Consider the following 25,948-nt stretch of genomic DNA (forward strand, 5'->3'; position numbering starts at 1 on the left):
TTATTTATTTTTATTGAAAGCCAAGAGTTAGGTACTACTTATTAAACTAAATAAAAGGAAGAAAATCTTCAGTATCTGTTATATAAGGAGAAACCTTTTGTAATGATTTGCAATACTGTTGTACTTTGATACTGTGATACACTGTGTACTGTGATAAGAGTATATCACTTTTCTCCTTGGGGATATAGAATTATCACTTCCAATTGTTTCTGTCATTGAGGTAAATGTAAAAAAATACTGTGGAGTAGAATGTAGGGAGATAGATAAACCTTTGATTTGGAATCAAGGGAGCCTGTGCTCTTGACTCAGCTCTGTGGTTTGTTATTCAGCGTTAGGAAAGTAACGTTACCTTTCTCAACCTTCTTTTTCTTATGGGTAAAATGAGCTGAGGTGGAGTGGAGGAATATTGGTCAAAGTCCAATTGAATATATTGAAAGAATATCAGTATATGTTTAAGTTTCCTAGTATGAGGGCATGAGTTGGGGTGGAGGAGAGACTGTAAGTCAGCCACTGAATTCTTTGAGAAAGGTGAGGGAAGGAGTGATCTGGATGACCACTAAATAATGGAGGGAATAATAACCACTAAACAGAAAGTCCTTATATTCTGTTACTTATAATTTTAGTATTCCATAAATATTCATTAAGTATCTGTTATGTGCCAGGAACTATACTAAGTGCTAAAAATTTAAAAAAAAAAAAAAGAGGCAAAAGGCAGTCCTTGTTCTTAAGGAGCCCACAGTCTAATGGAAGAGACAAGCAAACAAATAAATACAAACTATATAAGTATAAATAGGAGGTAATTAGTAGAGGGAAGGCATGAGAATTGAAAGGGTTTGGAAAAATCTTCCTGAAAAGGTAAGATGTTAGTTGGTCCTTAAAGGAAGCCAGAGAAGCCATCAGGCAGATGAGGAAGGGGTGCAAGCATTCCAGGTATGGGGGACTGGCTAAGAAAATGCTCAGAGCTGAAAGAGGGAACAGCTTGTTTGTGGAAGAGCCAGGAGGCTGGAGTCACTGGCAGGGAAATAAGTATAAAAAGACGGCAAAGATAGGAGTTGGCTAGGTTGGGAAGGGCTTTGAATGCCAAACAACAACATTTTGTATTTGATCCTGGAAGTAATAGGGAGCCATTAGGAGTTTACTGAGTAAGAGGATGACGTGACTGGACCTGTACTTTAGGGTATTTTGTAAGAATTTAGTTTAAATTTGTAAGAATTTGTAAGATAATTTGTAAGAACTGATTTAACATTTTACTTGGAATTAAAAGATTATTGAAATTGCCAGTTTACAAACTAGTGCTTTCTCATAAACTCTGATCTGGTGTTCTAAGTTCTTAAGATCAACTGAACCCCACTTAGGCCAAATTGCTTGACTTGTGGGATCCTGGATCCCAAGAATCTGGGATACCAAGAAGTCTGGAGCAGAGACTGGATTTGGAATCAGAAGACTTGGTCTCATAGTCCTAGCACTGGTACTTCAAGTAATAGGCAGAGTTGGAGGTCACCTTAGAAATCATCTCATCCTTCTTAACCTTTTTTTGTGTCATAGACCCTTTGTGAAGTCTCTGGGGAAGCATATGTTTTTAAATGCATACTTAGGATTACAAAGGAAACCAATTATATTGAATTATAGTTATCACAATATAAAAATTCATGGACTCCAGCTTAAAACCTCTGATTCTAACTATGTTTTTTTTTCCATATGAGAAAATTAAATCTAGAGAAACTTAAATGACTTGCCTAGAGTTACAGATAGTTAAGTACTAGAATCAGAGTTTAAACCTGGGTCTTCTAGTACCAGAACCATTTTTTTTCCATTGTACCACATTGAAGTCTCTCTGAGTGATTTTGGAGCAGTCACTTTACCTGTCTCCTGGTTTTGTCATATATAAAATGAAGAATTTGGATCTGAAGATTACTAATGTCGTCCCCTTTCCAGCTTTGACATTTTGTGATTCTGTAGGATGAGTGATTTGGTTTAAGATAGGAACTTTATGAATTAATCTTTTAAAAAAGGTTTGGAAATTCCAGTTTTTTATTTTTTACAGTGTAGTCATTTCTGGAAATTTTCATCTCCTCAATGTTAAATGATAAAATACTTTATAACTGCTGCTACTAACTTGATAAAAGAGTATGCTTTTCCCAATTTCTCTGCCTTTCTTGACTGTACCATTAGTGGTATGGAAGGCTATGTGCTTTGCTTTTGTCTATTTGGTCCTTTCTTTGGCCTTGAAAGGAATCTAATTACAAAACTATTTTTCCTTTCTTTTTTTTCCTAGCTGTGGCAGAAGTAAAGCTCAGAGATGATCAGTATACATTGGACCACATGCGTGCCTTTGGCATGTTTAATTACCTTTACTGTGATTCGTGGAATCAAGATAATATCTACTTTGTTGATCAGCTTGGAAGAATTATGAACTTAACAGTTACTCTGGTAAGAATAAAGTCATTAAGAAAGAAATTAGATACATTTATATGGTAATCATTCAATAGATGAATATTTCTTTAAGTACCTGCTATGTACCAGGCACTGTCCTATGAACTGGGGATCTAAAAAGGACAAAAGACAGACCCTGCCTTCAAGGAATTTATAATCTGTCAACCAGTGGGATTCTGTACTTTATATAGCCTCTCTAGAATGTTCAGATATCAAATCTGGTATCAAGCCTTATACAAATAAGGCCCAGGAAGGGAGAGTATTTCAAGTCATGAGGAAGATCTAAGGGTGGACTTCATAGAAGGGACCATGGACCCTTTAATAAAGTGCCATTGGTTCAGAACTCTGCCTTAGTCTCTTATATTGTAGATTGGACAATTTTAATCCCTACAGAAGTACTGGAGTGATTTGCCATTTCTTTCTCCAGCTCATTTTCCAGGTGAGGAAACTGAGGCAAACAGGGTTAGGTAACTTGCTCAGGATCACACAGCATATTGAGTGTCTGAGGCCAGATTTGAACTTGGATCTTCCTGACTCCAAACCTTGTACCCTATCTACTACACCTAGCTGCCCTATATCTGGAGTACCTAAAAGATGTTATTATTGACTAAGTCAGTGGGCTGCCTCTTCAACTGCAGAGAAAGGTACATTAAAACAACTCTGAGGTGTACTACCTCATACCTATGAGATTGGCTAATATGACAAAAAAGGAAAATGTTGGATATTGGAAGGGATGTGGGAAAACTGAGGACACTAATGCATTGTTGATGAAGTTGTGAACTGATCTAACCATTCTGGAGAGCAATTTGGAACTATGCCCAAAGGGCTATAAAACTGCATACCCTTTGATCCAGCAATATCACTGCTAGGTTTGTATCCCAAAGACATCCAAAAAAAAGGGAAAATATTTATAGTAGCTCTTTTTATGGTAACTAAGAATCAAAGGGATGCCCATGAATTGGAGAATGGCTAAGCAAGCTGTGTTATATGACTGTAATGGAATATTACTATGCTATAAGAAATGGCAAGCAGGGTGATTTCAGAAAGACCTGGAAAGACTTAGATGAACTGAGGCATAGTGAAGTGAACAGAACCAGGAGAATGTTGTACTTAGTAACAGCAATATTGTTAAATGAAAAACTATGAATGACTTAGCTATTCTCAGCAGTACAGTGATCCCAGACAACCTCAAAGGGCTAATGGTGAAGCATACTATCCCCCTCCAGAGAAAGAACCAATATTGACTGAATATAGACTGAAGCATGCCATTTTTCACTTTTTCATTTTTTTTCTTTTATTTGAGTCTTCCTGTACAAAATGACCAATATGGAAATGTTTTACATAATTGCACATGTATAACATATCTGATTGCTTACCCTCTCAGGGAGGAATAAAGGAAAGGGATAGAATTTGGAACTCAAAACTTTGAATAAAATGTTTAAAAAATTGAAAAAAATGAGAGAAGCAAAAAAACAAATTATAAGAAATTATCTATTATAGAAAACTTTTATTGATACTTTTTTTCCTATTAGCCCTTCCATTTTACTTTTAGATATTAATCTATTCTCCTGCGGTATAAAAATACTAATATTAATTTTAAAACACGTTATTAACACAGTAATGCAGAGGTACTGTGTTTTAGAAGTTAGAACCAGCCTCATAGTTAATACCTGAGTTCAAGTCCAACTTTCTGCCTTTTTATGCCTTTTGGCAAGTCACTTAAACTCTTGCTGCCTCCATTTAATTCTGTTAACACTTTTAAGTTGCAGAGCTGGTGCTGATCCACCCTAATAAGGGAAATTCCCTCACTAGAAATTCCCTACGCCAGGGAGTCATGGGTATGTTTAAAACAAAGCAAATCACATAACACATTCCCCCATATACATACACACCAACGATACATACAGTGCACAGGTGTACTTATATGTATTCAAAAGTTGTCCTGTAGTTTTAAGGTATTGAAAATTGTGTGTATGTATGGAGGGGGTGGCATATTGTGTCATTACTGGTATTCTGATAACATTAAACCTTCTCTTTCAAGAGCTGGAACTCTTTTACCCTACCCATTTGTGATGGATGTATATATTTCAAGATTGTATTAATACTCCACTCCATCCTCAAATAGAGTATAATGGACATAACTCAATCTTTTCTTGATTATTTAGTCTTAGCAATTGTGAATAGCAATTAGATATAGTGATACCTTACTGAATATTTTATTTCAGAAGTTCCTTGTAGATTCAGAAGCCTGCGATCATCTATATTGCTGTCATTTTACTAGCTTATTCCAATATGGCTCATATTCTAACCCCAAAGTAAAAGCCCATAATGTATAATGTATTTGGATAACTGAGTAGTTGTATGGTTGTCGTTGGTGTAGAGTTGTTGTATGGTTTGTCAGTGTTTGTTCTAGAATTATGCCTGTATGTGGACAGCTAGATGTCACTAGTGTTCCTCTAATAGCTCATATTATAAGTTTTAATTTTCAAAATGTATTCACATATATTACCGTCCCTTGCCCCCCATAAAATCTCTGTGAGGTAGTTAGTAGTATCCTTATTTTGTAGATGAAGAAACAGATGACATCACACCATATTCACAAACAGTAAGGGAAGGAAATTTTCATTACCTCCTATTTTAAGGGGAGGGGCGGGTAAGGGAAAAGCTGTTAGTTCTTTTTTGAAATGGACCAAGGAAAGAAAGAAACCTAGTTTGCAAAAACTTGGTGGCAGGGGGCAGCTAGTACAATAGACAGAGCACTGGCCCTGGAGTCAGGAGAACCTGAGTTCAAATTCTGCTTCAGATAGTTGACACTTACTAGCTATGTGACCCTGGGCAAGCCACTTAATCCCCAATTGCCTTGCCAAAGGAAAAAACAACAACAAAAACTTGGTGGCAACAGTAGACTCATGGGGTATTTGAAAGAAAATAAATGTAGTTTAGAATGCCAATTCTAATTTTATATTGACCAGAAGCCCTAGTACACCAGGTACTTTATGTCCTCTTACCCAGATAAAGCTCCTATCTCAAGTTATAGGGACCAGCATTGGTGGGAATGCGTATTCCATATGTTGGGACTACATCAGAGGAAAGATAAATTCCTAACATCCCAAGTTGGAACTCTGAATATGTTTTCCTGTAGAAACATTATGGTTGGGTCCCTTAGCATTGTTAGTATAATACTAAACTTAATGCAGATCATGAGTTAAATAGCTTTTGTGGTTTATTATGAGAACGTAGCTGTCTTGTATAATATTGTTTCTATGGCTTTTATTAATTTTCAGTTTCAAATTTGTAAATGAACTTTTGTAATATAACCTATTTGTAAGTAAATGAGTACTTGATACTATTGGCATCTTGGGTACAAGACTCATTTATGATACTGCTAATGATTGACATTTATATGTCAGTTTTTAAAAGCACTTTATATATGGTTTTACATTTGATACTGTGACCCTGGGAGCAGGGGAATAGAAGAGTGATGATTCCCTTTTTATATCTGAGGAAGCTCAGAGAGATTAAGTGACTAGCCTGTGCTCACATAGCTAGAAAGCATCAGAATCTGTAGATGTTTTAGTCAATACCGATTAATTTGTACTTTCTAATTTAGATCTAGTTGTTCTCAAAAGGCAGGGTGGAGCTTGTCTTGCATTTATTATCAGTCTGATAATCTGTAGTTTTGTATTTCTTTGCTTCTAATTAAAATGGTACTTAGCTCAAATCTGGTTAGTTTTCTTCCCCCCTTAATATAGCATATCATTAACACTGGATCTAAAATATTAATAAATAACTGAAAGTTGAGGAGGTCTTCTTGATGAAGGACTAGTAATCAGAGACTGCTGTTTTCTTATTAGCAGTCCAATGTACTTGAAAGACCGTGTTCTATTTGTATTCTTTTCCTCATGTTTCATAGTTTATTTTCATAAATAGTATTTTTATACCTCTTTGTAGGATGTATAAATAAAGTTTGAAATCTTAGAAGGGGAATCTGTATAACATTCATCATAGCCAGGTAGGTCAATTTCGAGATATACACACTTGTCTTATTAAATAAAAATGTTAATAATCTTATTGATTAAAGAGTGTCTGTACTAGGGAAGAAAATAAACATTTTCATATCGCACTTACTATGTGCCAGGCACTGTGTTAAATATTATCTCATTCAGTCCTTAGAACATGCAAGGCAAGTGCTATTATTTTCCTCATTTTATAGTTGAGGCAACTGAGACAAGTTAAATGACTTGCCCTAGATCACACAGCTAGTTAAGTGTCCAGAGCTGCATTTAAATTTAGTTCTTCCTCACTTGAGGCCCAGTGCTCTGCATCCACTGCATTGCCTAATTATCCACAGTTGTCCCTTCAACTGTGATATTTTGATGGATTGTTGATCTCTTTGGTGTAAATGCTTTCTTCCCCCAGTACAGATAAGAAGCCCTTCAAACTTCCTCATTCAATGTGATTTTCATCTCTGTACTTCAGTAAATTATCCTTTTTATTGAGTACACAGAATGACTTTCTCTGATTCTTTTAATATCTTGAGCATCCTAGTGTGGCATATTTGAGTTATCTTTCCATGGTCTTACTAGCTATCTAACTGATCCATCCAATTTTCTCTGTATGATGGGTTTTACTCAGCTTCTCATATACAAACCTAATAATGTGCTGAAACCATTTGTGTCATCTTCAATGTTGATTTTTTTGAGATTGTGATGTTCCATGATTTGCAGCCATATGACATCATTGGGGAAAATATTAGTTTTTAAGAGGTAGTCTTTTCTAGTATCGAGCTTAGCATCAGTCATAGTTTATTTAGTTTCTTAAAGGTAATCTAGTCCTAAGACCCAGATGATAGGAGCCCAGAATTTATGTTAAGGAAGAACTTGGTTTAAATCTTGCTTGACATACTTATTAGTTATGTGACCTTGAGCATGTCATTTAACTCTCCATGTCCTAATTTCTCCATATTTTAAATAAAGGAATTGAACTTAATGGCTTCTAGGGCCCATCATGCTCTAAATCTTTGTTCCTGTGATCTCCAATAGACTACAGACTTAACGTAATTCAGCACTGTGATCTGTCAGAAAAACTGTGATATTGGATTGAATTGAGAGAACTGTTTCATTACTGCATAGATAGGCAGTTACATTACAGCATCTGATTCCACATTCTAGCAGTTCAGTACCATTATATTCTCATTCTTTCTATCTTGGACTGCTGGATTTCCACTGATGGCCAACAGGTTACAGCTTATTGATGAGGAACATCAAAGTTGGTGAAGTGGTGTGGAGAGGAGGAGGAGGGGAGGAAACGAACATTTGAATTAGAGAGGAGAAAAAAAGAAAGGGCATAAATATTTTAGTGATTATGTACTTTAATTTTTTGTTGATGCCTTTATGTTTCATAAAAAGATTATTAAATAAAAATTGTACACAAGATAAAAATACATTTTCTTAAGCTTCTGCGATTTGTTTTTAAAGGAAAAGTATTAATAGTCATACAGCCAAATAAAGGTAACAAACGTTACTGCTGAGAGCCTTTCCTCAGAACAAAGTGCTTGTTTTTAAAGAGCAGAAATGTCTACTTTGATCTCCACTTATTGTAGTTGATTGTGTGATTTTTTTTTCATTCTAGCTATGATTTTTTTAAATTAAACTGACAAATTAAAGTTGAATAGATCTGCTTAAGGCTCTGCAAATAGATATGAGCATGAAGACTATTTATTCAACGTTGAAATCTTGTCCAAGCTGCTCAGTAGACTCATCTTTTAAAGACATTTATAATTAGCATATTTAAAATATAACATTTTAATAAATATTTACCACATATTACTGTTATTATGTTAGTTGCCTTCGTAGTAACTGTAGTGTTTTTTTATACAATTAAAGGCTTTCGCATATAGTTTAAAATTGCTAAAAATGTATTCATTATATGTTGAATGTAATTGACCTGCATGGGGAGAAAAACACTGATGCTATACTTAAATAGTACAGTTTTTTCTCTTAAAAATTTGCCTTTGATACTTTGGATCTGTAATTTTATGACTGTGAGTATTCCTTTTATGAAAGTAGGTACATCTTGGCAGTCCTCAAAAGTCTTTTGATGTTGTTTGATTCTTGTTTATGTAGTCTATTAGCCTTGCGTAAGAAAACTTGTTATATTTTCCAAAGTTCCAGAAACATAAAGCAAACCAACTGATTCTGTTTATTAAAGGAAAGATAGCTGAATCAACTTCTAGAATTTTAAATGCCTACAAATCATCTATAGAGAGTGCCTCTCAAGAAATTAAACTGATTATGATGCTCATACATGAATTACCCTATGAGTAACTTTATCTTTTCTGGAGTATAAAGAAAAGGAGACAAAATTCCTGTCCTGTGTCTAAAGTCTATCTGTATCATATAGTTTAGGCAGAGATTTCAGTAACTTAGAGAACCCACAATCACAGATTACTAATCTAGTTTGTTCTTCCATAATTAAGGGGACAGATAACTTTGCATGTAGTTTATTCAGATGCCTAAAGGAGAAAAAAAAAGCTTGATTTGGGTTTATTATACATATGTATTATATATATCCTGTGTGTAGTGTGTAATGAGACAACCTGATGGTAGTGGATAGAAAGCTGGCTCAAGATTAGCTGGCTGAGGTTCAAGGTCTAGTCACTGCTACTTGTTAGAAAGGTTGTCTGAGGTGGCTTAAAGGTAGTGAGGGCCAAGGTGAAAAGCTTTAAAAGGAAGACACAGTTTTGCATTTGATCTTGAGCAATAGGGAGTCACTGGAGTTTATTTAGTAGAGCAGTGATAGGGTCAAATCAAAAAAAAAAATCATTTTGTCAGGTAAGTAGAGTATGTTTTAGAGTGGGGAGAGACTTTTGTCAGGGAAATGAATTACAAATTCATTGTAATAAGCCAGGTGAGAGATGCTGGGACTCTGAATGAAAGTGATGGCTGTAAATGTAGTGAGAAAGGAAAAGATGCTGAGATACCATGGAAGTAGAAACAGTAAGAATTGGCAACTGATTGGCTATGTCTTCTGTGGGAGAGTGAGGAGTTGAGATAAATACTGAAATTGTGATCCTGAGAGACTTAGAAGGATGACTGTACCCTCAGAAGAAAGAGGAAGGTTTGAAAGAATGGTTTGGGTTCGGGAGAGGGCGTTTTACATCTTTCACAGTCTTAAAATGATGAATCTCTGTAATAATGTGGACACAGAACAGTTTAAGAAGCTTTTAGGAAAAATACAAAGTGACCAATGGTTTGAGTGAATTTTCCTTGTAATTCAAATTTGAAATAGTTTTCTGATAATGGCATGGAAAATGTACAGTCATATCCCACTTAATCTTTTGAATTGGTTCTAAGAAAACATTACTTTGGAAGAAATATCTTTACTGGGGACAGTTTTTTCCATGGCAGCTATGTTATAGATGGACAAAAAGTTCCTTGGATAATCAGGGTTCAAACTATAAAAGCTTAAAATGTGCCTTTACAGAAACAAGAGGCTCTGATAACTCTGGTCTGGACTTGGCTTTGTGAATACAATAAAAGACATGTATTTAGAGTTTTCACAGTCCCACAATATGAAGACCTCTTCTACCAAGGGCCCCCCTGAGATTTTTGACTGGATGTAGTGGTGAAGTATGCGTATGTATTTGTACCTGGGCGCTCTGACCGAATGACACTAGAAACGATAAGAGGAGGTGGAAAAAGTGAGTTGCTCTGTGTTCCTTAGTTTAGGGTCCTGTTTAAAGTGTAAAGTTTTCACTAGATGACAATTTACATCCAAGTTCAGATATGGGAAGCCATGTGTTACAGTAGAAAATGCTGAATCGGAAGTCGTAGGACTTGAGTTCAGATGCTTGTTCTTGTACATACCACTTGTGTACAACCTCTGGGCTTCAGTGACCTCGTCTATAAAATGAGAGAGCTACACTGGATGACCTATTCCTCTTTCTCTCCCTGTCCTTCATTTACTCTTCTTAAAGAGATGGAGGATAAGAGCAAAGTGGGTCTTAAACTTTGAATTTTCAAAAGTTGATTTAAAAACCAAAACATTTAGCCTAACCTTTCTTTCTTCCATACTTCTGTGTTCTAGAAGCAGCTATATAGAACAATTAATTAAAATTTCTTTCAGGGTGGTGTTCAAAGAGATACTCAGCATTACATAGTAGGTTTATCAGTAAGCAGTCCCAATGAAAAACAGATTAAAACTGGGTAACTAGGCTTGGCTGGGATAGCCTCTTGGGATTGGCTGGCGAACAACAGCTTGGGCACTTTAGGGTGAAGCTTGAGTATAATATATTAGTTAATTGGATCAAGCCAACTTTATTGAGATTAGGACTTTATATAAATGTACGAATTCTTACCCATAAAACTTCATCATGAAAAATCAAAATGTGATTGCTTTATTCATCTATATGTGTCTATGAAAGATGTTGATATATAATATTTCTTTCTTTTTTTTCCTCCTAGGACACTGCCTTAGGAAAACCAAGAGAGGTTTTCAGACTCCCTACAGATTTAGCAGCTTATGACAACCGTCTTTGTGCATCTCTTCATTTTACATCTTCTACATGGGCTACACTGTCAGATGGAACAGGCAGATTGTATCTTATTGGAACAGGGGAACGTGGAAATGGTACTTCTGAAAAATGGGAGGTAAGGTTTGAATAATAAACCACTATGTCCAAATTAAGATAAACCAAGACTTTAAAAGATAATTTTTTTCTCATGGGAGTGGAGAGTCATTAGAATATTTTTTATCATGTAGTCCACTAAATTAAATAAATAACTTGATAAAGAAATTGTCTTTAGTTTTGATATATTGCTTTGCAGGCATTGGGTTGATATTACCGAATCCTGCCTGTGGAAGGAAAGTGCTGACAAAACACACACATTGGATGTATGAGACGGGGAAAGAGCTTAAGTGTTATTTAATGCTTTTTTTCTCTCACTGGAACCCAGGTTCCTTTTCTTCTAAAACATTTGCCTGGCTCTAACATTGTTTTTTACTTTCAGGTCATAACCTGGATATAATAGAGTCTTCTCTGACTGTCCATTTTTGTTCATCTGTGTCTTCTTTACTCATTTAAACTGAATATTTTGCTAATTTGGTTTCAAGAAATGTTAGTGGATTTAGCTTAGGTTTTTCCAACTTTGCACTCCCTTTCCTATACCCACCATTGTGGATAGTATGGTATAGTGGAAAGAACGTTGGATTTGGAGTCAGGGAGGGTCTGAATTCAACTCTTGCTTATTTGTGTGACATTAGGCAAGTAACTTTCCTTCTATGGAAGTCATTTTTTTCATCTGTAAATGAGAGGGGTAAACTCAATGACCAGTAAAATCCTTTTTAGCTCCAAAAAGCCTATGAACTTTTCCACTTTACATTAAAGTGCCATTTATATTATTATTTTGTAATTTCCCTTCACTTATGTATGATTTTTAACTTTTTTCATGTCATATCCTTCAACTTTATTTTGTACCTAGACTCTCAAGTGTTCATTTTGAAATTGAGTATAATAAACTCTAATTTGGGAGTGCTAGTGTTGAAAAATTAAGTATATCACTCCTTGATACCTTAGTGTTAATTGTTCTGAGCCAGTCAGATAATACTTACCTACTATCTTTGTGTACTTAAGGAAGTCAGGTAACTTCTCTAGGTCTTAGTTTTCTCACCTGTAAAATAAGTGTTGAGTTATGTGAACTCCTAAGGTCTTTTCCAGTTCCTAATTTGTGATCCTATGATTATCTAGTTGTGTAACATTAGTGAATGGTATTCTGGTTGTTTATGGAGAAAGGCAGAGAATGAGGGGTGTTTGATATCTCAGAACATTTCCAGAGACTTCCATGCTTGGCATAGATTGAAGGTCTCTCTAAGGGTGCATGAGAGCAGTGAGTACTTGGGAGACAGGAGAAGGGAGACTAAAATAAAAGATACAGAATTTTTGAGCTTTAGAACTTTGAGAAGTGTCAATGTTCTTTCATTAACTATTTTGTTTTTGCAGCATTTAAGGGTTTGGGTTTTTTTTTAGCGTTTACAAATGATGCTTATGTTAACTTTTTTAAAATGACATTTTCAGAGTAAATTCCAAATGTTGAAATTACTGAGTAAAAGGATAGGATTTTTTTAACTTTTTGCTATTTACTACTTGATTGTTCTCCAAAAGGTTCTAGTGATTTGTCATTTTATCAGAATCCATCTGAGGTGCAAAGCAATGGGACAGTACATCAGTTCTCCTTTTCTTCTTCCCCCATTTCCCTGTCCCAACCCCATACGTACACTTTTTCCCCTCCACTGGGTTGCTTGACTGCTCACACAACTTATTTGAGGTGGGAGTCACTAGATGTATTCCTTTTAGTGAGATCAGTCCTTACCAGTTGCCCTACCACTGCCTCCTAGGGTCTTCCAAGAAACAACCTGCTTCTAAACGTTCCTGACCCCTAGACCTTGCTATCTACCTTGTGTCTGAAGTTTCTGTTATGTTTGTCTCCCTCAATTCAAGAGTGAACTCCTTTGAGATCAGAGACTATCTTGATTTTTCTGTTTGCTACCCAACTCTTAGCTCATTGCTTGACTGATAGTAAACACTTAGTAAATACTTTTTCATTCATTCATTCAGTAACAATCCCAACAACATTTATTTTAAATAATTTTTTTTTTGCCACTTGATGGATGTAGGCTGCTACTGATGGGGTGCTCAGGCCCCAGCCCTAAGGTCATGTCTCTGGAAGCCTCCCAATTTCTCAGTAGGCCAAAATTTTTTTCTTGTTACAGAACACTTATCAGAACAGACAGAGAGCCTGACTCAAGCATTTTTCTCCCTGGCTGGCCCAGGGACTCTTCCTCCTACCAGATCTCCAAGATCCATGCCTCTGACAACTCCCTCAGTGTCTGGCATACTCCCTACACTTTCCCATCATAGCTCTCAAAGCCACCTGGATCCTTAGATTATCTAATTAGTATTCCTGGCATTCCTTTCCCATTTCCCTTTTCCATATAAACCCCAGCACCATCCTCAGTCTCTCACTGGTTCCCATAAGGGCCCTTTCCTGCTTTTGCTAAAGAATTGCAACAAACTCTTTGCCACTTGATTAAGAGAAGACTTGAGTGTGTGAATTAATTCCAGGCAACACTGCCTTGGCATTCTTGAGGTCCCAGCACCGCATAACCTTGTCACTACCTTAAAGTTGTTTTAATTTGTATCTCTGATTATTTGTGAAATTGACCTTTTTTTCAGGTACTTAGATTTGTGTGTCTTTGATAATTATCTTTTTCATATCTCTTGACCATCTATCCATTGCATATTAGGAGTTACTTTATAAATGTTAGTGTTTTGTTCAAAACTTCCAGTTTAAAATGCTGAGTCACAATAACTGTGGGTTGACCTTTTGTGTCATTTCCCTCCTTTGTCAAAATGAACCTGAGCTCATCTGTCAGAATTTATTACTTAAGCATGTTAATTTCTCATTTTATTTTTCTTATAGATTGTGTTTAATGAAGATCTTGGAGATCCATTTGTCATACTTCACAGTATTTCCATTATAAAATCTGAGGACCATTCAGTAGCTACCATACTTCTTCGAGTTGAGAAAGAAGAATTAGACCAGAAAGGAAGTGGCTTCTTTGTTTCTTTGGAGTGGGTCACTATCAGTAAGATAAATAAAGGTAAAATGTAAAAAATTTTAAAGTGTTTGAACCTCTCTGTGACATGGATATTTATTGTATAGTTTAACACTGTGAACCCATTCCTATTCGGGTTATTTCTCAGATTTGGTACCAAGAAACTGGAATTGTTTTTTGTTTCTGGGTGCATAGGCCCAGAGCATTAGCCTAAATGTGCCCTTTGGGATAGTTGAAAGAAACAGGAATAATACATCCTTCTGCATTTGATTTTATTTAATAGAATTCTTATTAAAAGAATAGTCAGTACTAAAATTTAGTGTTTACAGGATTACTCTTGGGTACTAAGAATGATATAATATGGAAAAAAATCATTTAAGTGCATCGATATAGACTGAAATCTCCCTTCACTAAGCCTCAGCCTTAAAGATTCAATTAAACATTGCATTTTCTTCTTACCCTCGGTAAAATCTCTTATTCTCACTAACAGTGCTTCCAGGGCTTGAAAATGGCCCACTCTTTTTCCTTTTGCCTATTTGTGAAGACTCATTCAATTTGCTACTAGTCAGGTCTCAATTCTCCTTGCCTTTCTAGCAATGTTCTATGAATGGTTAAGAGAAGTATTCCATAGGAATAAGGAATATTGTTCTCTGTGAAGAGGGCTTCTGTCCTCATTTCTTCCAGTATTTTCCTGTTTATATAACTTTGGTAATGGTTCATTTCTTTAGAAAAGGTCTTTACTTTAGGTCTTCAGGTTTAACTTTTTTTTCTTTTTAACAGGTTGACTTTTTTCCAGTGGGAGGAGGGAACTTTTTTTTTAAGCCAGAACTACTAAGTTCATTTGTAGTAAAGTTATTTGATTTGAACCCTGTAGGCCCAACTTCACTTTGCATGATTTATTGATTTTTTGGGCTCTGTGTCAGAATCTTTTAGCCTGACACAATCTGTTAAGAAATATCTTATTAGGGGATTTTTTTCTTTCTGTTAAGGTAAAGAGTCACTGAAGTTGGTAAAGAACTTTAGGTTCTGGATAAATACTTCCTATATTCTTATACCAGGTAGTATATCTCTTCTCTACAGATAAAACACATTATAAGAATACCTCATTTTAAGTCAGTCATCAAGGATTTATTAAGAGCTTACTATATGCTAAGCAATGAAAATTCAAAGAAAAGCAAAAATAGTCCCTCCTCTGAAGGACCTTTCTATCTAAGGGGAGAGACAGTGTGTTAACCACTATGTACGTACACAAGATACATACAGAGTAGATGGAAGATAATCTCAGAGGGAAGGCACTAGCATTAAGTGGAAACTTGAAAGGCTTTTTTCAAAAATTGGGATTTTTTAGCTGAGATTTAAAGGAAGCCAGAGGCCTAAGGTGAGAAGGGAGGAGAGCATTCCAAAACTGGAAGATATTTAGTGACAGAGTTGGGACATGGAATATCTTGTAAGAAGGCCAGTGACATTGGATTCTAGAATATGTAGAGAGGAGTAAAGTGTTAGAAGACTGGGAAGGGGCTAGATCAGTATAATGTTAATGGGATTTAATATCTACTCTGCCCATGGAGCCCATGCTTAGGGGAGGCTTGCTTATGGGCAGATTTTCACACCTTTTGCTAATTTCTAATTAGACACTGAGTCAAGAGGATTGTGATGCCTGCTGGTTCTGAGACGTGTACGTATACTCTGAGTTGGTATTTTGCTTTGGAGGTTCGCTTATGAGAAGGGCCATTTGATTCCCTGGTCGAGACTCTGAGTAGCTTTATGTAAAGGCTCCAGTGGTGCGTGTAAAATGTATAGCAATATTGTTTTGATTCAGGCAGTCAAAGCCCTGTTCGTTGGTCTTTGTGCTAATTTTCTCTGCCTGTATTTTTTATGATGTTCAGGGTGTTGCCTTTTACCCTGAACTAGTGAATGTAATTAAAGAAGATTGTAAACTCCTTAAAAATTACTTTTTTTTTTTTTTAAAGAAAATCAGATCCAAGAACCTGTGCCAGCAGGTCATCCTGGGTATGCTAGGGTGCTTGTTGTTACAATCAGAGGTAGGGAACCTGCTTCTTTGAGGCCACATGTGGCCCTCTAGGTCCTTGGGTATGGCCCTTTGACCGAATCCAAACTTCACAGAACAAATCCCCGTAATAAAAGGATTTGTGCTCTAAAACTCTTGGACTCAGCCAAAAGGCTGCACCCTCCTTTTCCCCCCAGAATCTTGAGGGCTGCATGTGGCCTCAAGGCCACAGGTTCCCCACCCCTGGGCTAGATTGTGAAAACCTATTAAAACCAAATGGAAAATTTTATATTTGATTCTGGAAGTAATAAGTAAGGAGCCACTGTAGTTTATTGAGTTGGTGGTGGTGACAGTCAGATCTAAAACTTTAAGAAAATCACTTTGGAAGCTAAATGAAAGATGGATGGGAGTGGAAAGAGACAGGCAAGGAGACCAGTTAGCAGGATTGTAGTCCAAATGTGAGGCGATGAGGGTCTATGCCAGGGTGGTAGCAGTTTAAGAGAAGAGAAAGAGGCAGCATCAGAAATACTGTGAAGGTAGAATCAGTGTAGGACTTGGTAGCTCATTGGACATGGGAGGAGGGATGAGAGAGTGAGCAGTAGAAGATGACACTTAGGTTTTGAGCCTGATTGATTGAGAGGGTGGTGAGGGCCTTAACAGTAATAGGGAAGTTTTGAAAATTAGGATTTTTTTTTTACATAAAACTAGTTATTAGTTGAGTGATTTGCTTTACAAAATAATTTTGGAATTTCTTTAACAAACTGCCTTAAAACATTTTAAATATTTGTTGTTGTTCAGTCATGTCTGATTCTTTGTGACTCTGTGGACCATACTGTCCTTGCTTCTTTGCAAATATGTTGTAGTGGTTTGCTATTTCCTTCTTTAGGAAAGGTAAAATATTTAGGCTACATAAATTGATTACATATAACTGAAGAAGTGCATGTTGATATAAGTGAGGCAAACGTTTTGTTGTTGTGAGAACACTTTAAACAACTCATTCTTTTAATAGTCATGTAAAAACCTTGTTTTAAAAAAGATTTTTAAAGAGTTTTTATTGAAAGTTTTTTTATACTTGATTAAAAATAACTTTTGTCTTTTTCTATAGAGATTCAAAAATATGAAATTACTGAACGTAAAGTACTCCGTGGTAAATCAGTTCCACATTATGCTGCTATTGAGCCTGATGGCAATGGTCTAATGATTGCTTCCTGCCATTCCTTCAAATTTGTTCATGATGAGAAACAAGATGAAGAAATTAAAGATGAGAAACTGACAGATAACGGTAAAGGTAATTTTACTTTAATCTGTTTTTAGCAGATCTATTTTGTACTTGCTTATGTGTATCTTTGTAAATAGTGTTCTGTTTGTGTTTGTTTTTCCTGCTTCTCTAATTATGTTATTAATTCTTTGAGGACAACAGTCTTTTTGCTTCACACCTTCTTATATTATTTATATGATTACAACAAATGGAGAAGTTTTGAATGGTGTGGATAAGTTGTGGTAGTGTACTTTCCAGGGATGTACACATTGACAGTGAGGTTGATGCACACATTGCCAGAGCTAACTCAGGAGGCTCCAAAGAAAAGTTTGGGAGAGAAGAGGTATTGGACTGACCAGCAAATTGAAGGCTTACAGAGCTGTTGTGCTGACTTCATTGTTATATGCCTGTGAAACATGGACAGTCTACCAGCGCCATGCCAGGAAACTGAATTGCTTCCGTATGAACTGTCTTAGAAAGATTCTGAGGATCACCTGGCAGGATAAGGTACCAGACACTGAAGTCCTTGCTCGAGCTGGACTGTCAAGTATTCAGCTTCAGAGAGCACAACTCCAATGGGCTGGCCATGTTGTTTGAATGTAAAATGTACACGTGCCAAAAAGACTATTTTATGGAGAACTCACATGGGGCAGGTGATCTCAAGAACTTTGGGTTTGACTGTGCAGCATGGGAGACACTGGCAGAGGACTGCTCAGCATGGTGTGCCTGCATCAGAAAGGGTGCTGTGCTCTTTGAGCAAAGCAGAATTGAGACAGCACAAAGTAAACGCAGGATGCATTTGGGATATCCACCCCACATATTCACACAGACTATCTGTGCCCAACCTGTGGTAGAGCATTCTGAGCTTGTATTGGTCAGATCAGCCACAGTGGGACACACTGAGAATTCACTTTATCATGGTGATGTCATTTTGATCCTCTTCGAAAATGAAGGACAACGACCAACCAATACTTAATGCCTAGTATAGTGCTTCACATAGACAATACTTGGTACATATAGTTTGACTTATTCGAAGAAAGAAAATATTCTTAATATATCCATCAAAATCATCAAAGCATATTGGTATAGTAAAAAAAATATATATATAGTATAAAAGAACTTAAAGAAAATTTACAGGAGAGAAGAGGGTGGATCTGGGGCACCAGGGTTACATGGGTTGTTTTATGCCATCCAGTATCTCCTGGGAATTTAGAACCTCCTTTCTGTTGCTATCAAAATACTTTTCATTTGCCAGCTTTTGTCTTCATTTGGTACCAGCTGCTCTCCTTGATTTCAACTCCTTCATCTTCCTCATCCATCTGCTAGGGCATGGGGGTACACCCCGTCCTGGTATAAGCTTATCATCAGATAAACTCATCACCAGGAAACTTTTCATTTTGGAGATTACTTCAGCTTTTCTATCCACATCTACTACCCTTAGTTGCTTCTGCCTCTGAATGGATATCATAAAATACCAAAGTGAAATATGTGATTTCAACCTCAAGCTTTTCTAAACCCTGCTTGAATCTGTGTAGCTAGGGATTGAAAAAAGGAGGTCATTTATGCCTTTGATCTTTTTTAACCTCATTTATTTTCACAAAAAATGCCATGAACTCTTAAACTGTATAGTCATTCATAACTTCAGAGATAGAACAGATACCAGAGGGCTGAGCAAGAATACCCGAACAAGAATCCCCAGCAAGTTTCTGGCAAGTATTTGTATAACTTCTGCTTTGAGATCCTTAGTAATAGGAAACTGACAGCTAATGAAAGTAGTGTGTGCTGATTGTGGATAGTTATAAGGAAATTTTTCCTTATAGTCATACTGACTCTCTTTAGCTTGGACCTATCACTCTTATCCCTGTCCTCTCAGGCCACACAATCAAGTTTAATTACAACTTTTAAAGTAATTTACAGTCATAGGATATCAGAGTTGAAAAGGGAATTAGAAGTTATCCTGTCCAGTCTGTACCTTAGGGCACACCCAGCAAGTGGTTATCTAGTCTATGTTTTACATTTCATTATCTCCCATAACAGCCATTTCTTTTTTCCCTAAATTTAGTTCCTTTTCCTAGCTAAATACCCTTAGTTTCTTCTACTTATTTTATTTATTTATTTTTCTTTTTTTTAATTTATTTTCAGTGTTCTACAATCACTACCATATAACTTAGATTTTTTTTTCTCCTCCCTCCCCCTCCTTCCTACCTCTCTCTCCTCTCCCTCCACGAGACAGCATACAATTTTATATAGGTTCTACACATACATTCCTGTTAAGTACATTTTCATCATAGTCATGTTGTATAGAAGAATTAAAATGAATGGGAGAAATCATATAACAAACCAAAATGTAATACAAAAGAAAATGATCTGCTACATTCTGCGATTGAATTCCATAGTTCTTTCTCTGGATGTGGAAGGTGTTTTGCCTTAAAAGACCACTGGGAATTTTTTAAGTCCTTACATTTCAGTGAAGGTCTAAGTCTACCAGAAAAAATCCTCGCACACTGTGGTTGTTGCTGTGCACAAAGTTCTCCTGGTTCTGCTCCTTTTGCTCAGCGTCAGATCATATAAGTCTTTCCAGGCCTCTCTGAAGTCTTCCTGTTCATCATTTCTTACAGCACAATAGTATCCCATTACATTCATATGCCAAATTTATTCAGCCATTCCCCAGTTGATGGGCATCGTGTCGATTTCTAGTTTTTGGCCACCACAAAGAGAGCTACTATAAATATTTTTGTACCTGGGGACCTTTTCCATTTTTATGATTACTCATTTTGTTTAGTAAATAAATAAAGTTCTTTAGTAAATAATATAAAATAAGTCCATTCATTCATATTGGTTTTCTTCTTTGGGATGTATTCAAGTTTATGAGCACTCTTCTTTACATGGCACCTAAACACAAACTCTGGATGTGTATGGAAAGCCAGTTTGGCCAGATTCCTTATTTTGGCCATTACATGTCTTAATTTATTCTAAGAACTTGTTAGTTTTTTTGCTTGCCAAATTACCAAGATTATAAGTGGCTTTGAATTCTGGTATTCTGAATTAACATTCCTTTTTTTGCTGTTTTAATCAATGTTTATTGCAAACCTGATGTGTTATTAGTTTAACATTTAAATAGATTTTCAGTGTCATTGTAGCTGGTACTTCTTTCATTGGCACAGATTACATCCCTTCCATTTCTTCTTATATTACATTATTGTTTTTTATGTCTTAGATACAGGAATCTACCTGTTGTGCAGAGATCCTTTTTCTAGATCTCTTGACATTATATAAATACCAGTACTACATATCTAGCTTATCATTTTTTTAAATTGTCCAGTTGGTATCATCAGTTATTTTATCTATTTCCCATTTGTTCACTTGAACAGTTTGTTTAAATAAACCTAGAGTTGTTCTTTTAGTACATGTAATATATTTTCCTTTATTGCTTTTTCTAATGTGATATCGAATTTTATCTTTGTTATAACGTATCCTGGACTTGACTATATACAGTTGGCTGATCCAGAAATGATTTACATACTGATCGTCATTCATTTCCTGTATGTTAGAATATAGCCAATTTTTAAAATGTTATGTTATTCTTGCTTTGTCTTGTGTACTCTGATTCCCTTTTTGAACAAAATATCATTGACTAAAGGGATGAGATCTTCATATGGACTAAAAGCTTTTAGTAGCTCTTATTTCTTATTCCTGAACCACATCTTTAAATATTTTTTTCTGTCCTGCTATAGAGGCATTGAAATATCCCATTGAAACCTTTGCATTCAGTTAAAAAGAAAATTCTTATCAATTTCTTCATAAAATTTCTCTGCCTTAACATCCTCTGCCACAGATGTTTTCATGATGATCTTTTTGGAAATGCTTACTGTAAAACACTGCGACACAAATTATGAAATTATATTTCCTGTTGCCTTCTGGTAAATGATAACATTGAGTGTGCCAGTTCCATTGAGAACTTGGAGGTCATTTGTCCATTTAATTTCACTTTCCTTTTGTCTTCTTGTTTCACTTATAGTGAAGATGTTGATGTTGATGGAATTACTTCCTTCCGTATAGTATGTTCAATCAGTGATTCCTAGATCTCACCAGCAGTTAAGGTGATGGTTAAATTTATAGGCAATCCAAAAATTGTGTGATTCATAATAACTTGTATGTCATTTTTCTCCACTCTGTCACTGCCAAAATGGAAAGGAGCTTCCCGGAACTAAAGGACATTTTGTATTTTTCTGTTTCATATATTGTCATGATCATACATCTCATGACCCTAATGGATATCCTATTGGTGTAGAACTTTTCCTTAATTAGCTAAGTTGGTTTAAGCTAGAGAACAGTTTGTGTAGTCCAATGGCTGGCACATAACAGTAACTCAATAAATATTTGTTGATTAATTACTTGAAAAGTATCTTTGGGTTTTACTGCTTGCTACAAGCTCACCATGAGTGAAAAGTAGTGTGGCAGCCCACCCAAAAATAAGTTATCTTAGCTCACATTCATTTCATAGGGATCTTAAACAGGTGTGGCCCAGAGAAGGTATGTAACTTGCTCAAGATCATAGTACAAAGTGGCACAACCAGCATTTGAACACAGTTCCTCTCACTTCACATCCAGTGCTCTTTCAACTGCTTCGCCTGCTTTAGAACCTGAGTGATTGTGAGGCCCACTGTACTTCAACCTGGTCAGACCTTATCTGGAGGACTGTTATTTAGTAAGAACATTCACAGGCTGAAAAGTACCTAGAGATGAGATGCCCAGAATTGAGAAGGTTCCAGAGACTGCCAAATGAATATCAGTTAAAGGAACCAAGTCTGCTAGCTTGGCAAGAGAAGGGCAGAGGTGGAGGTGGTCATAGGGACATGACTTTTAAGGTCCCTTATTTTCTGAGATTCGGAGTCTTTGGTTTTCAGAAAACAGATGTGGCCTCTGACATGGAACTGTACTTGAAACCTTTTCAGCAGGCAAGAACCTGATGAAACATTGCCTTCCATTAGCGCAGCTATTGAAAATTTAGTCATCTCTACGCTGTGACAAAGGCTTAGAGTAGAACTTTGTGGGAGATTTCCTTCATTGATGGGATTAAATTGTGGTGGGTTTGTAGCAGTATGACTTCTACAAGCTATATAAAATGGGAAAAGAGATAATATTATCTGGCTGTATAGGTGAATTGTCAACCTGACTGTGTTGCTTCCTCCAAGTCACAGCGATTACCTAGCTAGGGTCTTCATCAAATTATTGGTAGAAATGATTTGTTATTTTGTTTACTTTTAAGTTCTTTTAGATGGATTTGGAGAAGGGAGAAGATGGTGTGGGAAGAAAGGGCAGGCTCTGGACCTGTGATTTTATTGGTATGAGGAAACTCCTGCTGTTGAATCTACCTCCACTGATAGAGATTAACAAGTCATGGATTATTTATGATTTTAGAGAGCTACCTGGGGCACAGATTGTACTGACTTGTCTGTGGTCACACAGAACCTAAGAAAAGGAAAGGAAATTGATCAAATTCCTATTTTTATGAGACTAGAATTCCTTGTTCTGTGGAATATTAATTAAGAAAAAAAAATATTTAATGTGTTTGCCAGAATTCTGTAACTGAAGACCCTCATAAAAAAGTGTGGAATGATTTGAGATTTGTAGTCAGATTTTCTTGAGATCATCATCTGCAATGATTTCAGAACATGTATTTTTTTTTGAATGTTTGGGTATACAATTTTAATTATTTGAAGTATTTTCTTCCTTCAGTAGAACCTTTGTATTACTGGCAGCAGACTGAAGAAGATCTGACAATAACAATACATCGTTCGGAAGATGTTTCTAAAGAGGATGTTGAAGTACGGTTTTCCCCTGATCATATCAGTATTGCCCTAAAAAAGCAGTCATGTTTGGAAGGAAAACTGTATTCATCTATTGATCCTGAAAGTAGTACATGGATAATTAAAGAGAATAAAAGGTATTTTATACAGCATATTCTTATTATTCATTATTGCTATTGTTTTCTACCTGATTTTAAGGGATAATAGTACTGTTTTTTATTACCTAAGAATTCCTTTTTATTATATTGAATTCAGTAATAACTTTTCTAGACATTTGTAGGTTTTCCAGGAACAATTGGGTTATGAAGATGTCATCTATTACAAATGCAGCACATAATTTATAGAATTAAGATTCCGTGCTTTCTACAATACCAAAAGCCCCAGACAACTTTCCTAGTTATAGTGTACTCTGTATGCTTGCTATCAGACTGCCAAACTTTAATTTAGTTCATTATTCTTGAAAGCTAAAATATGCAAATAACTCAAATACCTTTGCAAAAGTATGAAACTAATTCAAAAGGAAATGGAGTTATCATTCTTCTTTCTCTTGTGGAGGAAAGAAAACATCCTCAGGGTTCCAAACACATGACAGCGATAAAAGATTATATCAAGGCGTACTGTTTACATGCTTAGCTTTTAGTCTCAGCAGCCTCCCCTTTCATTTATGGGCAGAATCTTACGTTTATGCTCTAAGTTTTCTGGGTTTTTTGGTACTTTTGCCAGACTTGGTACTTGATGCTCTCAGATAAATACTTAGTACAAAATTTGAAAAACAAAACAAAAAAATCTGTAGTTCAGTACAATGAATATTGCCTATATTTATAAATGAAAAAAATCCATGTGTATGCTATAAATTTTATTTCCTACCGTGAGCCAGGTTTTATATTTAAGATCTGTTCACCAAATCGACAATATAACATTTGCCTAATTTACAATTTAATTAAGAAGATTATATCAGATGAGTCAAAGTAGAATCTTCTGAACTTTTAAAGCCAAAATGATTGTCAGGACACTTCATCTAGCATTCTTCACAAAGACTGTATTTTTCAAAAGTATAAGTTATTTTGGTTGGATTATCTTCAAAATGACAACAAACAGTGCCCTATAGGCTTTCCAGTTATAAAGAAGGTTAATTTACAGAAGCTTAGAAAGCCAAGACTAGACATAGTAGACTTGATTGGCTGTTACTTACAGTGCATACGATGATATAACATTTTTAAGGCATTTTCTGTATTCAGCTTAGAAGATGTTTCTTCCCAGGAAGTTGAATTTTCTGTCAAATGCACTTGATCGAATGAGTGAATTTGGTTCATAAAATGGATTTATTGCAAACTTTATATATAAATCTTAGATATCACTAAAGAAGTTCTTTATTTCATCTTCTTATCTTACATCATGAAGCATATTAAATCTCGTATGGCCTGCAGTAACAAAATCAGTAACAAATCACTCATTGGATTTGTCCACAGTTTTCAGATACATGCTGTTAAACAGCCACATATTTTCATCTACTAGGTCAAGAGCTGTATGATCTATGAACTGGTTCAGATGATGATGATAATCCTTAGATTTCACTTTGCCAGCTAGTGAAAATTACATTTCAAAAACAGTGTCAGTCAGACTGGCCTGTTAACTGTCCCCCACACATGGCATTCCCTCTCCTCTCTGTGTGCCTTTGCACCAAAGATCTAGAATGTATTCCCTCCTCATCTCCACTTCAGAATCATTAATTTCTTTTTTTCTTTCTTTTTTTTTTTTTTGCCATGTGGATTGCCAAGTTTATTTTTATCATTTTAGCAAGAAATTTTACAAGTATAGAAGGCACAGAAGATGCAAAATTGAATTGAAAATTGAATTTATAAAGTAAGCAAAGAATAAAAACAAATTTCAAATTATAATGACACCACAGCATACAGCCCAGGAAAGAGATCTCAGGAACAAATGTTCTATTTCAAGTTTGGGCTTTACCTTCTTGGCACAATGGATTTTGAATTGGAACATCTTTTGCTACCACCTACAAGAATAGACAGATGATCTTGTCTGGTTTCGTCGTCCAACTAGAGACATCTTCAGAAGCTGCATACTGTTGCTTTTGGGAGAGCCAATTTTCAGAGTCTTGTAATTCAGAATCTTTGTTTCTGTGGCACTGCCCAAAAGGGACTCTTTCTTCTTTTTAGGCACTGTAGGTAGGACGATGTCCTCCCAGTGACAGTTTGGAAAGGGCAAACAAGCTGACCACTTTAGCCTCCTAAGATAAGGTAGTTACCAACTAGCCAGTGAGGACAAAGAAAATAAGGGATGTCAGAGTGCACTAAGTGTTACTTCTTAACTGTATTCAGGTTATTAATGAATTGTAGCAAAAGTCATTGTACTACAGAATTACCAGAGCAACCATATGGCTTGGCCTCAGAAGTAGGTAGTAGTGATATAAATGTATCCCAAATCCAGTTTTAAGAACAATACTTGTTTCATTTAGGATGAATGTATAGTGGATAGCAGAGCCCTATCCCATTCTCAGGCAGCTGCTGAGTGGAGAACAAGCAACACTCCAGTCAGAGTGTTGAGACAGCTTGCTCCAAACTCCCTCTACAGAGATAAAGTGCAACAGTTATCCACATGAGGAGAAATCAGGCACATTAGTCCTTTGGTCCATATAGGAGAGGATTAGTTTAATGACCTTAGAATCAAGAGCGCTCTGGCCCTGATCCTGTTGTTGCAAAATCTCCTTGCCTATATGCAACCTCCACATACACCTAAGATATGGCAGCAAGAAATTTTGAAGAGTTTCTGGTTGGATGGCAAGATCTGTGGACTGATTGCAAA

General features: G+C 36.0%; 1 protein-coding gene across 4 annotated transcripts in view; it reads left to right on the plus strand.

Moving 5' to 3' along the window:
• Positions 1-25,948, plus strand: part of NUDCD1 (NudC domain containing 1) — a 109,413-nt gene that overhangs the window by 13,176 nt on the left and 70,289 nt on the right. Inside the window, exons 2-6 of one of the 4 annotated variants that reach the window (XM_072603269.1) lie at positions 2,276-2,430; positions 10,899-11,084; positions 13,914-14,094; positions 17,163-17,345; positions 23,055-23,262. In XM_072603269.1, coding sequence (XP_072459370.1) covers positions 2,276-2,430; positions 10,899-11,084; positions 13,914-14,094; positions 17,163-17,345; positions 23,055-23,262 — 913 coding nt within the window. The remainder of the gene's footprint in view (positions 1-2,275; positions 2,431-10,898; positions 11,085-13,913; positions 14,095-17,162; positions 17,346-23,054; positions 23,263-25,948) is intronic. The other 3 variants (XM_072603270.1, XM_072603271.1, XM_072603272.1) reach the window with 3 other exon arrangements.

Source organism: Notamacropus eugenii, chromosome 4 (assembly GCF_028372415.1).
Source record: "Notamacropus eugenii isolate mMacEug1 chromosome 4, mMacEug1.pri_v2, whole genome shotgun sequence".
Taxonomy (NCBI): Eukaryota; Metazoa; Chordata; class Mammalia; order Diprotodontia; family Macropodidae; genus Notamacropus; species Notamacropus eugenii.